This window comes from Micromesistius poutassou (genome assembly GCF_964030765.1).
Source record: "Micromesistius poutassou genome assembly, chromosome: 18".
In the NCBI taxonomy this organism is placed as follows: Eukaryota; Metazoa; Chordata; class Actinopteri; order Gadiformes; family Gadidae; genus Micromesistius; species Micromesistius poutassou.
The window spans coordinates 12,908,907-12,925,863 of NC_140288.1; the positions used below are offsets into that span (position 1 = coordinate 12,908,907).

General features: G+C 49.8%; 2 protein-coding genes across 3 annotated transcripts in view; one reads left to right on the plus strand and one right to left on the minus strand.

Annotated features, from left to right (window-relative positions):
* Window positions 1-210: 210 nt before the first annotated feature.
* LOC311363173 (guanine nucleotide-binding protein G(i) subunit alpha-1) lies at window positions 211-11,709 on the minus strand. The gene is made up of 9 exons (XM_084483127.1): window positions 11,286-11,709; window positions 5,055-5,097; window positions 4,582-4,723; window positions 3,888-4,045; window positions 3,483-3,611; window positions 2,442-2,571; window positions 1,822-1,975; window positions 1,092-1,283; window positions 211-637 (listed from the first exon to the last, which is right to left on the minus strand). Exons 1-8 carry the CDS (start codon window positions 11,401-11,403, stop codon window positions 1,093-1,095), a joined length of 1,065 nt encoding a protein of 354 aa, XP_084339253.1. The 5' UTR covers window positions 11,404-11,709; the 3' UTR covers window positions 211-637; window position 1,092.
* A 2,241-nt stretch (window positions 11,710-13,950) lies between these two features.
* cd36 (CD36 molecule (CD36 blood group)) overlaps window positions 13,951-16,957 on the plus strand; it is a 9,403-nt gene continuing 6,396 nt past the window's right edge. For both annotated transcript variants that reach the window (XM_084482829.1, XM_084482830.1), the window contains exons 1-3: window positions 13,951-14,164; window positions 14,696-14,856; window positions 15,422-15,566. In XM_084482829.1, the coding sequence (XP_084338955.1) occupies window positions 14,042-14,164; window positions 14,696-14,856; window positions 15,422-15,566 (429 nt within the window). In that variant the 5' untranslated portion in view covers window positions 13,951-14,041. The remainder of the gene's footprint in view (window positions 14,165-14,695; window positions 14,857-15,421; window positions 15,567-16,957) is intronic.

The following is a 16,957-nucleotide window of genomic DNA, read 5'->3' on the forward strand; positions in this document are numbered from 1 at the left end:
CACCAGTACCACTGAGACCCCAGGAGACACCAGTACCACTGAGACCCAGTAGAGACACCAGTACCACTGAGACACCAGGAGACACCAGTACCACTGAGACACCAGGAGACACCAGTACCACTGAGACCCAGTAGAGACACCAGTACCACTGAGACACCAGGAGACACCAGTACCACTGAGACCCCAGGAGACACCAGTACCACTGAGACACCAGTACCAGGCCCAACAGGTCCACCCAACATAAAGCGAGTGTCCAGAGGGGAGCTGTTAAAACGTACGAGCTCCGTACTTTTACAAACATTTGAAACAAACAGACATTTGTGAAGCTGCGTTTTCTTTACAATGACGCAAACACCGGTACACAGACTTCTTAACATTAGATCAAAATGTTCCCGCGCAAAAAAAAAAAAAAATACACAAACCAAAAAAAAGATAAATAAAAGCAGTTAAAAGTGGCGTATAGTATACAGCACTGGTCCGTGACATCACCCTCCATCACCCTCCGTCCTCCATCACCCTCCTCCATCACTCTCTGTCCTCCTCCTCTATCACCCTCCTCCACCCTCTGTCCTCCTCCTCCATCACTCTCCATCGTCCTCCATCCTCGACTCCACGGTGGACTCACCACCGGCCGGCGCTGAGGACACAAGCAGACAGAGAGGGTAAGCTAACCACCAGGGCTAACCCTGGATAACCAATCAGGTTAGGTTAGTCACACTAACCCTCACTAACTCACACAAACCCCCACTCTAACCCTTTTGAGTTAGGGTTAGTCACACTAACCCTAACACTATAGAGTTAGGGTTGTTCACACTAACCCTAACCCTATAGAGTTAGGGTTTGTCACTCTAACCCTATAGAGTTAGGGTTAGTCACTCTAACCCTAACTCTAACCCTATAGAGTGAGGGTTAGTCACACTAACCCTATAGAGTTAGGGTTAGTCACACTAACCCTAACTCTAACCCTATAGAGTGAGGGTTAGTCACTCACCTCAGAAGAGGCCACAGTCCTTGAGGTTAGGTGTTATAGAGTTAGGGTTAGTCACACTAACCCTAACTCTAACCCTATAGAGTGAGGGTTAGTCACTCACCTCAGAAGAGGCCACAGTCCTTGAGGTTGTTCTTGATGATGACGTCGGTGACGGCGTCAAACACAAACTGGACGTTCTTGGTGTCGGTGGCGCAGGTGAAGTGGGTGTAGATCTCCTTGGTGTCCTTCCTCTTGTTCAGGTCCTCGAACTGACACTGGATGTAGGCCGCCGCCTCCTCGTACGTGTTGGAGCCTGTTCCCACGGCGACCGCATAACAAACAGAAAAACAGGAAGTTTAGACGACAGGAAGTGTGTGTGGTGAGCAATGCGGAGAGTGTTGAGGTGTGAAACGGTTTACATATAAACTATGAACTAAACAATAAGTGTTTATTCATTAACATATGCACAAACCCTATCACGCTTTACTCGTATCCATCTCAAATCAACTCGGTCGGCAATTTGAAGCAACCAGATGAAACTCCCACAGCCACTCCCCCTAAACACACCACTTAGCTCGCTAGCTTCAGCGGCACGTCGGCCGGCCTCACGGAGACTCGTGATCACTCCGGAATTCAATTCTTCCTTTTGGTCAGAGCATTTGATTCATTGTTTTTTCCGTCAGGATCTTAAGAGAACGTCAACAATATGACAAAACATGGCCTCCCGACCGCAGCTTTCAAGAGATCAAGCTGAGAGTAGACAGAACTTTGCGACGGTTCTCCTGGTTTAAGTTAACTGGTCAGTTCATCTCAGGACCGATGGAGTAGTCCTCTGCTGCTGCGTTGCTCACCGGCGTATTCTGGGTAGCAGATGGTGAGGGGGCTCCTCCGGATCTTCTCCTCGAACAGGTCCTTCTTGTTGAGGAACAGGATGATGGAGGTGTCCGTGAACCACTTGTTGTTGCAGATGGAGTCAAACAGCTTCATGCTCTCGTGCATCCGGTTCTGGAGACGAGATCCACACATCTCACTTAACGCACTCAGACCATTATACCATTATATATATATACACACTCAGACCTTTGTATCATTATATATACACACTTAGACCTTTAAGTGTATATATAATGGTACAATTATATATACAATTAGACCATTATACCATGATATATATATATACAAACAATTAGACCATTATATATGTACAATTAGACCATTATATATATAATTAGTCATTTACATCCTTTTAGACTCCATCAAAATGGACGATCCATCGATGATCCATTTAAACATAACATCATTATACTAGGGTTAGACCCATGGTTTCTAGACCCATGGTCTAGGGACTAGGGGTCTAGGGAGGAGGGTCTAGAGACTAGGGACTAGGCAGGAGGGCCTAGGGTCTAGGGTCCATGGTGGAGGGACTAGGGTCTAGGGTATAGTATAGGGACTAGACTCAGAGGCTCCTCACCATCTCCTCGTCCTCGGCCAGCACCAGGTCATAGTCGCTGAGCGCCACGCAGAAGATGATGGCGGTCACGCCCTCGAAGCAGTGGATCCACTTCTTCCTCTCTGACCGCTGCCCGCCCACGTCAAACATCCTGGCAGAGGGATGAGACGACGTGAGGATGAGAGATCTGCTGGTTTCTAAGCCCAAAGTACAGAACCCTAGGTGACGTGCACATATCTGTCCAACCCTTTAGATAAGGTACTATAGATCCATGATAAGATCTATACTCATGAGTGTGTCGAGTGTCATGGGGGGGGGGGGGGGGGGGGGGATGCACTCTTTTACAGTTGGACCATTTATGCTTATTTTCATGCAGGCTGTCAGACTGTTGCCCTGCAGCCTGATCTATACACAGAGAGTGAATGAAGTTTAGATAATTGTATACTTTTTTTTTTTTTAGTTTAGGCAGCAGGCGTCTGTAGCTTACGCGGCCGCCTAAGCTGTAAAGTGCTGTGGGAAACCCTGGAGCGGTTCTAGTTGCCAGCTAGTCGCTATCTTGGATCATCCTCAACCCAACCTGTAGAGACACGCTCCAAACAGATGAGTGAACGTAGAAGACATGCGATCAGCACGGAATCTGTCTCCGAGGCTCCGTCAGCGAGGAGGGACGGAGGAACCCGTTTCAACACGTTTCACGTCTGCTGCTGAACTGGTTTGAGGAGCGAAGCTTCAACAGTCATACGGGAGCCGAACCCACAGAGCACACCAGATCTCTGCTCGCGTTCCTTCGCTACAGTCAGGCACGGTGGAGCGGAGAGCAGCGTCTCAAACAACAGCCGTCCGGAGCATGTGGTGAAATGTTCTCGTGTTCAAATCACTTGTGATGCAGTAAACAAAAGCCTGAGAAACATTTGGGTTCTAATACAGCTTTTCTGCCAGAAGAAAAAACAATCTGTCAGCTGTCACTGTGTGTTAGAATGATGACACAGTGTCATCCTCCCTCCTGATGTCACAACAGAAGGAGAACAAAGAAACGTCCAATAAAGAGGAAGTGAAGAGTACTTGAAGTGCAGGTCCTTGAAGGTGAAGTGGGTCTCTACGATGCCCGTGGTCTTCACTCGGGTCCTCAGTACGTCCTGCTGGGTGGGGATGTAGGTGGCCTGAGATATCCTGTCCAGATCGTTCAGATAGCTGAGAGAAAAGAACAACAAATAAACAAACATTATGACTAATATTGAGACAACATTATGACGAATATTGAAACAACATTATGATGAATATTGAGACAATATTATGAAGAATAGTGAGACATCATTATGAAGAATATTGAAACAACATTTTGAAGAATATTTCAGCAATGGTGAACAGAGAAGCCAGAGAAAGTCTCTGAGAGAGAGCGAGTGTGTGAGTGTGATTGTGTGTGTGAGTGTGTGTGCGTGCGTGCGTGCGTGCGTGCGTGTCTCTCACTAGGCGGCGGAGTCGTTGAGCTGGTACTCCCGGGAGCGGCCGAAGCAGGCCGTGACGCCGGCGTCCTTCCAGAGTCTCTTCATCACGCCGGCCAGCTCAGGCGTCATAAAGCCCTCCTCCGCAGAGCCGGCCAGGACGAAGAGCTGCCGCGCATCATCCTGAGGGGGGGGGGGGGGGGGAGAGGAGGAGGGAGGAGACGGGGAGGATAGAGGGAGGAGAGAGGGAGTGGAGGAGACGAGGAGGAGGGAGGAGACAGGGAAGGAGGAGACAGGGAAGGAGGAGACATGGAGGAGTCAGGGAGGGCGGAGACAGGGAGGAGGAGACAGGGAGGAGGAGAGAGGATGGAAGAGAGGGGGGAGGTAAGAATAAAGAAGAGCGGATGGAGAAAGGAAGGTAGGAAGGGGACAGGAAGGAAGAGGAAACAGGAAGTAAGGAGGCCGAGGGGGGTTGTGGTCAGTACAGAGAATCTTCTCCAACCAAACCCCGGTGGTGAAACACTACAACAGTACTCTTGTTGCCATGGTGAAACACTACAACAGTACTCAGGTCACCGTGGGGAAACACTACACCAGTACTCTCGTTACCATGGTGCAACATTACACCAGTACTCTGGTGTACCACGGTTGCCGTGGTAAAACTCTACAGCACTACACCAGTACTCAGGTTGCCACGGTGAAACACCATCAGTACTCACGGCTCTGACGGAGTCTCCGAAGTCGATCTTCAGGCGGCCCATGGCTCTGATGATGGCGATGATGGACTGGATGGTGTTGCTGTAGACCACTGCCTTGTACTGCTTACACTCCTCTTCTGAGTAGCCCGCCTCGTGGATGATCCTTCACAGGGTCAGGGTTAGGGTAGAATTAGGGTCCGGGTTAGGGTCAGGGTCAGGGTGCGGTCAGTCACACACAGCTTTATTTATCTTTACATGACCTGATGGATATTTGTGAACAAAGGCACAAACAGTACAACTATACTAAACATTCACCAGTAAATATAAAACCCCTCTTCCCAGTGAAACACTGGAAGAAGCCCAGAGTTCTCCCAAGTGTTCATGGAGGTTCCTCTGAAGGCTGCGTATACAAGCCTGGTCACTGAGACACCGGGAGGAGCTCAGTGGTCTGGGTGGTGTGGGACCGAGCAGATGCAGCAGGGATGTGAACTCACTTCATCTGCTTCACGATGGTGCTCTTTCCTGATTCGCCGGCCCCTGGGGAGAGAGAGAAGGAGAGACGGAGGGTTAGGAGAGAGAATACATTGGAGCACCAGGAGGTAGTGATACTACCTTGAAAATAAAACACAGGGTTAGGGTTAGATCCGTTTTTGGTGAATGTTGATGTATTCTTAGAGGTTACAACCATAAACTGGGGACTTCAAAGGGCCAGCTTAACCAGTGGTTCGTACAAACTGGGAGGCTTCTACCCACCCTGCAACAGGTGGAATAGAGCTATGACCTCCATCCTCAAGTTGCTCATCAACATCTGAATGAGCACAAAGTTGTACCATTGGAACCCGACCGGCTGAACCAAACCAGAGGATGAGGAGGCTGATGTGTGACCCCCCAGCCCCCACCCATGGAACCAGATTGTCTCTGCTGATAGAGCTCTGGCTAGCTGCGGCGGCGGGCTAGCCTTGTGTCTGCTGCTAAGAATACTGTTAGCTGTGTTGGCTCACGTCGACTGAAAGGGCTATACCACGACGACGGGGAGAGAGAGCGAGAGAGAGCGGGACAGGGGGGTTAATGGGCCCACGGTGGGAACGTCTTGTGCCTGGCAACCGGCGAGTGTGCCGTTGGAAACATCTCGCCGCCATGGCAACGGGCTCCGGTTAAACTCGGAGGAGGTCGAGCGAGACCAGCGTCACCGAGGACGGAGTGCGATGGAGCAGAGCCAGATCATAAATGTAGGAGGGCTTTATGCATTATGGGTAATGAGCAGGGTAATGAGCAGGATACCCTAGATCTACCTGCTCCTAGATAACACTAAAAACATATTCACTGGAGTGACTTTGGATTTCACACATGGGAGCCTGCCACTGATTCACTGCTCTCATACCATCCCCTAGCCGCCCACTCTGCAGAGCACAGCCTGTCAGAACGTAGAGTGGTGTGAGACTGATGTCATGATGTCAGACAGCCAGGCTGGGCCCCCTGTCCACAGCCTGGACTCTGGACGACCAGAACACTGAGGAGAACCAGGAAGGAGCAGGGTCACAACGACAGTCCACTTCCTGGTTCCTCCATGTGTTGAAAGGCTGACCTCCCTGGTCCAGAGAGGAGCAGTCCACAGCAGAAGAGTGTTCAGCAGCAGAAGAGCGTTCAGCAGAAGAGCGTTCAGCAGCAGAAGAGCGTTAACACAGAAGAACGAGTCAAGCGCAGACTTTTGGAAAGAGCACCGAATGCGGTGGAATTCGTTTGACTCTGTCTCCCAGAAGGGAAGGCACCGTCCCCCCTGACACCTTCAGCAACAACCGGCTCAAAGCCCTGAGGACACATTAGCTTTAATTATGGGGCTCAGATCGGGCCCTCGGGGCTCCCAGCAGGGTGGAGGTGAGGATGCTATGATGGCAGGTTCCCAAGCGGGGAGCCCGTTGTGCCACCAAGGACATCCCTCCGGGAGGCCGAGGAGAAGCTACAAGTCAGCGGGACGCATTGCACCGGGGCGGTGAGCTGTAGGCACTGGATATCATCTCTGGCAGAACCCCCCCCCCAGGTACATTCAACTGTTTTCACATACTCCAACTGATGCTGATAATGAGAATCAAAGTGCGATTCCACCTGGAAGCCTGAAGATAAAGTCCTAATCTGTAGGAGAACCCAGCAGATAGAAAACAGCTCCAATTATTTTCAATCAAGATAAGATCAGAAAGGAAAGGGGTTTGCAGAGCCGATGGGACAGCGAGGTTCACTAGTGTGACCTGATCTGTCCACCATCCACTGACCTCATTGGAGGCGTGGCCTGAGGAGTCCCAGAGCGTAGCGAGGGACCAGGCCTGTTCCTGATTGGACACATCTGGTCACATGTGTAGAGTCATGTGCAGGACTGAGGTTCTGCACGTGTTTCACACCAACTGCTTTGACACGCCCATATCTCCACCTTCAACAACCACAACCTACACCCATATATCTACCTGAACCTGCACCCATATCTCCACCTTCAACACCACCAGAACTTCAAACCACAAGATGTTTCAGTTCCTGGTGAATGATGGAAACTATGCTGAAGAACGTCCGGCCCTGCCTCTACGGCTCCTCTCACAGGAGATGAAAAACAAACGACTTCCTCACCAGATGACATCATCATGTTTCTCTTCTTTTCTCCAGAAACGTCTGGCTAGATGGGGAGGTTTAGCACTCAAATAAGCCAGAATAAAGTCTTCTACTAGTGGGGCATAAAAACGGATTAATTCAGGGGTGCAAACACGTCCAGGGTGAAAAAGGAGAGAGCTACCCAAAGACAAAACTCAAATCCCCAAGGTGTATGTGTCGGTACAGAAGGATTATGAGACAATGAATCCCTGTTTAGTGTCTTCTACCACACTCTATTTATAGTTACGCACAAGGCTGCAAACACTTCGATTTCATCGGAGAGAATCTGCCAGCAGACGTATTTTAATACATTTATTGTATTTCATGCGTTCATAATTGAGCCACCATGTGTGGAATCTCTACGTTTGCTAAGCCACCTAGCTCCATACCATCTGCAGAATAACATCTTAGAACAGTTGTGCAGACCCATCGAGAGCTCGCTGAGGTTTACTCTGCACTTTGCAGCCACTCCCACACACTGAATGCTTTGATCGTTGTCAGCCACACTCGCTCTCGGATCGTCTACTAAAATGCATGTGCCTTAGTTTCCCACTCACAAATGTAAACCCTTCACCCCCCCCCCCTCCCACTCTCTTCCTCCATCAGTCCTCTTCCCGCTGGGGAACGATGGACCATTAACTCCTGTCCACTCCATACTCCTTGATTCCCGGTTCGCCTCCAGAGAGATGAGCAACAAGCAGCTCTTCAGGGACTAGAAATTGATCTGCCAACCAGCCGATCGATAGACATTAGACTGTTCCTGGCCGCGGTGGGGCAGAGTGAGATGTATGTAGGTTCACAGTAACAATTGAAACGCAAAGAAAACTGACTTTGTTTCAAAGTTCCCGTCAGCGTCTTACTGGTTACATAAGCGTGACGCCAAAGTGGGTCACGGGAAAACCTCAATGAAAGGCAATTAAGTGACAAAACAAGGTGTGCACAGAAAAGCTGGGAAGAGGTCAGAGGATGTGATTAAAACCTCTTTTTAGTGCACAGTCAGAAGTCAACTTTAGAAGGAATAATTAGACCGGAGGAGATTACCTCTATTTCTGCACTACGATATGAATAGTAAGTAATTACGGCAGGGAGATAAAAGAGAAGATTGGGGCCAAGATTATGAACACGGCGCAGGCGTGAAACACGGTTCTCCTCACTGACGGTTCTCCTAATGAATGATCTCCTGGAGGAACGTGATCCTTCTGGAGGGTCCTTCTGGTGGAACGCGGTCCTTCTGGAGGGTCCTTATGGTGGACCGCGGTCCTTCTAAATGGACCTTCTGGAGGGTCCTTCTGGTGGAACGCGGTCCTTCTGGAGGGTCCTTCTGGTGGAATGCGGCCCTTCTGGAGGGTCATTCTGCGTGTTCCTCAGCTCTTCTCAGAGAGATCTTCTGCGTGAGGTCTCCCTCCAGATATAACGAGGTGTGGAGCGTGTTGGAGCAGGTCTGCACGGGAACCAGATTACTCTCAAGGATTCCAATCGGTTCTCAGGCCACTGGAGGAGTAAGGGTCCGTCTCTAAGAAGCCCCAGTAGGCTTGGTGCAGATCTACAAGATTGTGGCCAATTCATGCCAATGGATGCCATTAAAATCACCCCAGGCTCTTCCAGCAGATGCACCAAATGCCCTGAAGTCTGACATGCACATGCACATCTGTTGAGGTCATGACCCCGCTGCGACCTTAGAAAACTCAACATACCAACAAACCACACATTTATCATGTTTCCTAGTAAACACTCAAATAAGCATTAAAAGTTGACGATATATGGAATCAACAGCCAGTCATAAGTCAAATCCACTCAAAAAGTTTCCAGAGTGATTTATTCTCACTGTAAACAAAACAACAACAAACAGCCCTGGTCTCCAATTCACTGATGTCAAGCTTTTCAATTTTTAATGCCTTGCTCACTAGCACGCTGCTCGTGTTACAGTTTCCTTTCTCCATCTCTACCTGGGTAACTCAACAACTAGCTGAAGGTTTTCCACTAGGTGTTCTACATGGCATGGAGGCAGAGCAAAGTGTGGATAAGATGAGGTCCTTCTTATATTTGAAAAAGTTATGTCAACCGATTGCAGTAATAGAAAATCCAAGAGGCTTAAGATACAAACTAAAACCACATGGGAGAATATGAAGCGATTACGGCCATAACCAGGCTACCACCTTGAACCTTCCCCTGGTTACACCAGGCTAGGGCATCTCCTGCAACAGAGTTGACCCTATTCGGGGTCACTTGTTGAAACCACCTGAAAGCACCAACTGCTGTTGTTATAATTTAGTGTACATGTTTGTTATTGGTGCCAAACTAAGACTCGCTGGAGGAAAGGTATCACTCTGAGATCTTGCTGCTGCAGGATATTTCCCTACTGTCGTTACAATCTCAAGCCTCCTCACCCGGTTATTTCAGGGTACACTGAGCTACGCTTTTTGTAGTGCAACACATCTAACCAGCTCCAGCTCTCACTCATGTTTACAACGTTCTCAGAAACTCAGCTCTGTGTGTGGTTGGAAATAACGACAAACAAAGCGTGATCAAGCAGAAGGTAAGAAAGTGAAACTCCAGACCAAGCCTTCAGAGGACATGGACCGGGTGCTACGCCCACAGGATTACGTTACAATACAGATTACTGCTGCAGTGTTCTGCCCAGTATGGGATCCCTGTCAAAAATGTAGTCTTTAGAACCAATTTATTCAAATGAGGGCCAAGGATTGATTAGTTTTCCTTTAAACTACCAAATGTTGGCCACTGTTGTCAAAACAAACGCAACCTATTTGTGTGAGGAAGCTCAGCTGGTTCCTCCAACACCAACCGCCTGCTAGAAGGAACTTGACCCAACTTGCTTTATTTAAAAAAAACACGCCCAGTCTGGCTTCTAAACCCTGGAATGTGTTGATGTACCTGCAGCTCACCGGGGAACGGTTTGGCATTTCAGAATCCAGACAAACAATTAAACAACATAATGACAGAACTATATGGATCAGTTTGAACTAAACAGGCCAGGCCAGGCCTCCTGTTCAAAGTGTCGTGGGATGGAGATAGTTTGTCCTACTGCTGACCCACATAGCTTGTGTGCATGTCAATATTTCCCACGCTGGCTACCCTCTGGGTGGAAAAGTTTGTCCACCGACAATCAGCACGGCGACTATTTACAATGTCAAGAGGCAGCCTGGGTTAGGAAATAAAACAGTGTTGAAACACGCAAGAAGAAACTAAATAACTCTGAATCCTCAATTAGTCAGAACCACCATATGATGTAACATGTGTTGTTGGGTAACGGAAATAGAAGTCAGGAGTCAAGCTGCTCAGATTGTGTGACTGACTGCATTAACACTTAAAAGTTTTAAACAATATAAGACTTTATATATGAGTAACTTTCTGGCTGAACTTGTGGGTGGCCTGGCTGCTCAGCCTTCAGGTCTTCATGGACCACAGATATTTGGCTGCACTGCACTAAAACCACGAGGAATTGTGCCTTTGTTGGAGGACTTAGTCCATGACAATAGTCCTCACACATGCTTTGGTTGCCGGGACCAAAAGCCTCTTCTTTGTTTATGAGTTGGGTGTTTGGCCAGGGGCCGGTGTCAACGTTACGCCCCTAAAACCACCTCCACACGCTGATGTGTTCCCACTGAGGCCCGAGGCTGGAAATCGAACGCAGAGCAGAACCTCCGGACTTACCGGCAGGAAACAGAAATAGAAGAGAATGTTGTAACGAGTTGTGAATTCAGATCTGTTGGCAAATTAAGGGCTTCTGCTGTCCGTCTGTCGGTCAGGACTTCACCAACACAAGAGGGAAATGGAATTCACACAACAAGTATTACCAGACTGTCTTCTTCTATCTATCTCCCTGCTTAGCCCAAACATGTAGTGAATACCACAACCATCAAGTTGGTCACATCTCCTCCTCTCCTTCCCTCAGCCCTGTATCTCCTCCTCTCCTTCCCTCAGCCCTGTTGTCTCCTTCCCTCAGCCTCCTCCTCTCCTTCCCTCAGCCTGTGTCTCCTCCTCGCCTTCCCTCAGCCTGTGTCTCCTCCTCTCCTTCCCTCAGCCTGTGTATCCTCCTCTCCTCGTCTCCTTCCATTAGCCTCCTCTCTTACCGAGCAGCAGCAGCTTGACCTCCCGCGCCGCCTTCTCTCCGTCGTCCCGGAGGTTCCTGTCGATCATCTTGCTCCGCTCCACGGCCGCCTTGTCCTCGGTGCTCAGCGTGCACCCCATCGCCGCGTCCTCTGAGAGCCGATGCAGGAATAGAAGGTAGAAGAGACGCTACGTCCACAGTGCCCTCATCCAACGAGCGGCTTCCCGGAGACCCCCCCACACACACACGCACAAACACACACACACACACCCCCCACACACACACACGCCCTATGCGTCCGGTCTTGGCGGGGAACGAGCTCCGTCTCGATGTGAAGAGATCTAGTTCCGTTTCTTCGGATGCAGGATCCGTCCTCCAGTCGGCGGTTCTCCTCCAGATGTTCCCAGAGCGGCTCCCTGCTGCTTCTCTGCTCCGCCGCGTGTCCGCCTCCACCCGCTGCTCCGCGAGTCTGAGTGGCTGATTTACCCCCGCCCTGCTCTACCCCAACCCTGCACTACCCTCAGTGAGTGGTAGGCGGAGCTGTTACCTCCAACCTGCATTACCCTCAGTGAGCGGTAGGGGAGCTGTTACCTCCAACCTGCATTACCCTCAGTGAGCGGTAGGGGAGCTGTTACCTCCAACCTGCATTACCCTCAGTGAGCGGTAGGGGAGCTGTTACCTCCACACTGCGTTACCCTCAGTGAGCGGTAGATGAAGCTGTGCTGTGTTACCTCCACCCAGCAATTACTACCCTCACTGAGCGATAGGTAGAGCTGTGTTTCCTCCACCCATTACATTCACCCTGCACTACCCCCAGTCAGCGATAGATGGAGCTGTGTTACCTCCAACCTGTGTTACCTCCACCCTGCACTACCCCCAGTCAGCGGTAGATGGAGCTGTTAACTCCACCCTGCACTAATATTAGTCAGCGATAGTTGAAGCTGTGTTACCTGTGTATCTTTGCTTCGGTAACCAAGAGAGGATCTGCATTCGGTCGATCTGTTCATCTGATCAACTTGATCGATTTATTTAATAGTCAACTTTATTTGAATACTTTATTTTAATAGAGTTTAAAGATATTTTCCCTATTTTAATGTTTACTCTCCAGACTTAGTATATTGTTCACTTTGTTTGAGGGGGATCTATAATGTGTTATAAGTAATTAAGTAATACCTAATATTAAGTACATAATATAAGTGTTGCTGATGTTTCCACTTCAGACTGATGTTTTGTGATCAATAAGCTTCTATAAACAGTCCTAAGGATGAGTAATTATGTTATATAATATATTATTTATAACGTGTCCAACATTTAAAGTGTTAGTGTTCCGTGTCTCCGTGGGATTTAAAAGTCAACTGAGCTCCAAGACAACATGGAAATGAGGAGGAGGCCACCTCCACCTGGCTCACCTCCACCTCCACCTGGCTCACCTCCACCTGGCTAACCTCCACCTCCACCTGGCTAACCTCCACCTGGCTCACCTCCACCTCCACCTGGCTCACCTCCACCTCCACCTGGCTCACCTCCACCTCCACCTGGCTCACCTCCACCTGGCTAATCTCCATCTAGCTCCACCTCCAGCTGGCTCACCTCCACCTTGCTCCACCTGGCTAACCTCCACCTGGCTAACCTCCACCTGGCTCCACCTGGCTGACCTCCACTTCCACCTGGCTAACCTCCACCTGGCTAACCTCCACCTGGCTCCACCTGGCTTACCTCCACCTGGCTCACCTGTACCTGGCTAACCTGTACCTGCCTCCACCTCCACTCCGTCTGGAGGTCAGGAAGAAATGCAGTGCCGTGTCAAGCCATAAAGATAGATAGATAGATTGTAATAAAATAATTTTGTAGAAAGATAAGAGTAGAAACAACTGTACACGTCCTTATCATAATTAATTAATTAGTAATATGATATAATATGATGAAGATAAGGCTAAATTAAATTAAACAAGCCATCAACCTCATAACTCCAGAAAGATAAGGTTTGTGTTGGCAGTGGGGAGACAATATGATGGCGAGTCCCTCCTGTCTCAGAGAGTCTCAACAGAACTGAAAACAAACCAACATGAAATAATAGACAACAGACATATCCACAGTCCCACTGAATTAGCTTAGAATAAACGGCTAAATCCCCCTGATGTACCAGAGAGACGCAAACATGAATGACACAGACAACAGCGATGAGAGAAAGGGGAGGAACGTCATTTGAACGTCATCTCATAGGGGTTTACAGCCCATAATACTCCCACTGCGCCAGTGACCAGAATAAGAGGAAGGTATACTTTGAATACAAGTTCATGGATCATCTATGACATAAAACAAGCAGAACATGACTTGCTGATTCCTGTTATCCACGGTGAGTGAGATAGCTGATATCTCCTGACCTTCAGACCATCCTGTCAGTATGAAAAGAAGCTGATCCTACAAGCTGGCCCAGAAGGTGTCTGCACATTTACCTGGATACACCGTTCTCACTCACACACACACACACACACACACACACACACACAAACACACACACTCATACTGCAGCTGCCAGGCACACACACCCACACACTGAGTATACACACACACACACACAGACACGTGCACACAACACAAGCAAAACACACAAGAGACACAGAGAGAGGAGGGGGAGGACAAACAGCCAGAAGGACAACAGACGGACGGAGAAGACAGAAGATAGAGAGAGAGAGAGAAGGAGAGAGAGAGAGAGAGAGAGAGAGAGAGAGAGAGAGAGAGAGAGAGAGAGTCACACACTGAAACACATCCTCAGCCATGGGCTGCTGTAACCGGAGGTGCGGGCTGCTGGCCGGAGCTGTGTTCGGGGCGGCGCTCGCCATCCTGGGGGGCATCCTGATTCCGGTGGGCAACCAGATCATCCAGAGCACGGTGGAGAAGGTAAGAGAGAGAGAGAGAGAGAGAGAGAGAGAGAGGGTGAGAGACACAGGGAGGGAGAGAGAGAGAGGGTGAGAGACACAGGGTGAGAGACATAGATAGGGAGAGAGGGAGAGAGCGTGAGGAAGAGACAGAGGGATCAAGGTGATGCAGCAGAATTGGATACAGAGGCTATGATTTTCTCTGTTGGGGGGGGGGGGGGGGGGCGAAAGAACTGTAAAACACAGCGAACTGTTAAAAAAGAGAGTCACCGCAATGTTAGTTTGTAGAAGAAAACGGGCAGGTGTCGTCTCCCCGGTGACGAGACGGTGAGGCTGGGGAGCGGCGAGGAGAGACGCTCCCTGGATCGGGTGTATGGTTTGTTTTCTCGAGGATGTTTCTGCGTTTCTTCATCGGTCCTCGACTGAATCCGGAGCCTTCATGTGTCATCAGAGGGCGGGGGGCGGGCGTGCTGGCAGCACGCTGAGCTCAGTTAAAAATAGACGTCTCTGTGTGTGTGTGTGTGTGTGTGTGTGTGTGTGTGTGTCGCCACAGGAAGCTGTTATTGAGCCTGGCACCACGGCCTACGACAACTGGGTTTCCTCGGCAGCGCTCGTGTACCGCCAGATGTGGCTGTTTGACGTGCAGAACGCGCTGGATGTGGTTGAGCGGGGGGCCATACCGGTGGTGAAGGAGAGAGGCCCCTACACCTACAAGTGAGTCCACTGGCCCCTACACCTACAAGTGAGTCCACTGGTCACTACCTACAAGTGAGTCCACTGGCCCCTACACCTACAAGTGAGTCCACTGGCCCCTACACCTACAAGTGAGTCCACTGGTCACTACCTACAAGTGAGTCCACTGGTCACTACCTACAAGTGAGTCCACTGGCCCCTACACCTACAAGTGAGTCCACTGGCCCCTACACCTACAAGTGAGTCCACTGGTCACTACACCTACAAGTGAGTCCACTGGTCACTACACCTACAAGTGAGTGCCGTGAGTGCGATTTGAGGTGTCATTGCTGTGGATTTAAATACTCCACAATTTGTCTCCCAAATATCCAAGAATTCCAAGGACTGGGAATTTTTTCCCTTGACTTATATTGACAAAATTGACGATATTTTTGGGACGATTTTATAATATTTTACCATGTTGTAATGATGGGTGATGATGATGATGATGAATGTGTTAATGAACGGTAAAAAAATTATGATGGCGCTGGTCGATGCCCATGATGAATGGTTCAGCGGACCCCCTGAATGTCTCCTCCCACCTCAGAGTGCGCTACCTGGCCAAGGAGAATATTACGGTCCACGGCAACAACAGCGCGTCCTTCCTGCTGCCCAACGGTGCCATCTTTGAGCCGGACATGTCCGTGGGCTCTGAGGAGGACATGGTCACCACCCTCAACCTGGCCGTGGCGGTGAGTGAGCTCCCCCCCCCCCTCCCCCCCCCCCCCCCGGGGTGCAGAGGGCGGGGCATCCCCCAAAGTGATCCCAACTCCCTGCTGATTGGCAGGAAGCCATCCAGGGATGTCCTTGAGATTGGCTGGAGGTGGCCGCAGTGCTTACCCCCCCTCTGGGCCGGGGGGTGTACATAAGGTCTTGTGATCGGCTGCAGGCGTCTCAGTGTGTGTACATTAGGTTTGTGATTGGCTGGAGGCGGTCTCAGTGTGTGTACATTAGGTTTGTGATTGGCTGGAGGCGGTCTCAGTGTGTGTACATTAGGTTTGTGATTGGCTGGAGGCGGTCTCAGTGTGTGTACATTAGGTTTGTGATTGGCTGGAGGCGGACTCAGTGTGTGTACATTAGGTTTGTGATTGGCTGGAGGCGTCTCAGTGTGTGTACATTAGGTTTGTGATTGGCTGGAGGCGGCCTCAGTGTGTGTACATTAGGTTTGTGATTGGCTGGAGGCGGACTCAGTGTGTGTACATTAGGTTTGTGATTGGCTGGAGGCGGCCTCAGTGTGTGTACATTAGGTTTGTGATTGGCTGGAGGCGGCCTCAGTGTGTGTACATTAGGTTTGTGATTGGCTGGAGGCGGACTCAGTGTGTGTACATTAGGTTTGTGATTGGCTGGAGGCGGACTCAGTGTGTGTACATTAGGTTTGTGATTGGCTGGAGGCGGCCTCAGTGTGTGTACATTAGGTTTGTGATTGGCTGGAGGCGGACTCAGTGTGTGTACATTAGGTTTGTGATTGGCTGGAGGCGGCCTCAGTGTGTGTACATTAGGTTTGTGATTGGCTGGAGGCGGACTCAGTGTGTGTACATTAGGTTTGTGATTGGCTGGAGGCGGTCTCAGTGTGTGTACATTAGGTTTGTGATTGGCTGGAGGCGGTCTCAGTGTGTGTACATTAGGTCTTGTGAGATTAAAGAGATATGAGCGCTGTGAGGAAAGAGATGTGAGGATGGATGCCGATGGCTCCATAATGTGAGTAGCAGTCGCACAAATATAAAGAGCTGGAAATGGGGTCAGAGCCAAAATAAGGTTGGGAAATACTTAGCTTATCGGCTTATCTTCACTAGACGCCATGATAAGTTATCTCAAAGCTAGCGGAGGTGGAGCGACAAGCCAGAGTGAGCTAGATTCTAAAAGTATCCCATTGAAACATGCCCCCCCCCCCCCCCCCTCTACAGGCCTCCTGCCAAAAAACATGATTAGCTCGCTAGCTTAGCACCAGGTCTGCTAGCCTTGTGGAAGACTTCCACGGTTGCCAACTCTCATGCATCTGGCGTGACACTCACACTTTCAGCGTCAATCTCACGCTCTCACGCAACAAATGTCACGCCAAAAAAAAGAAAAAAAAAAAGAGTCT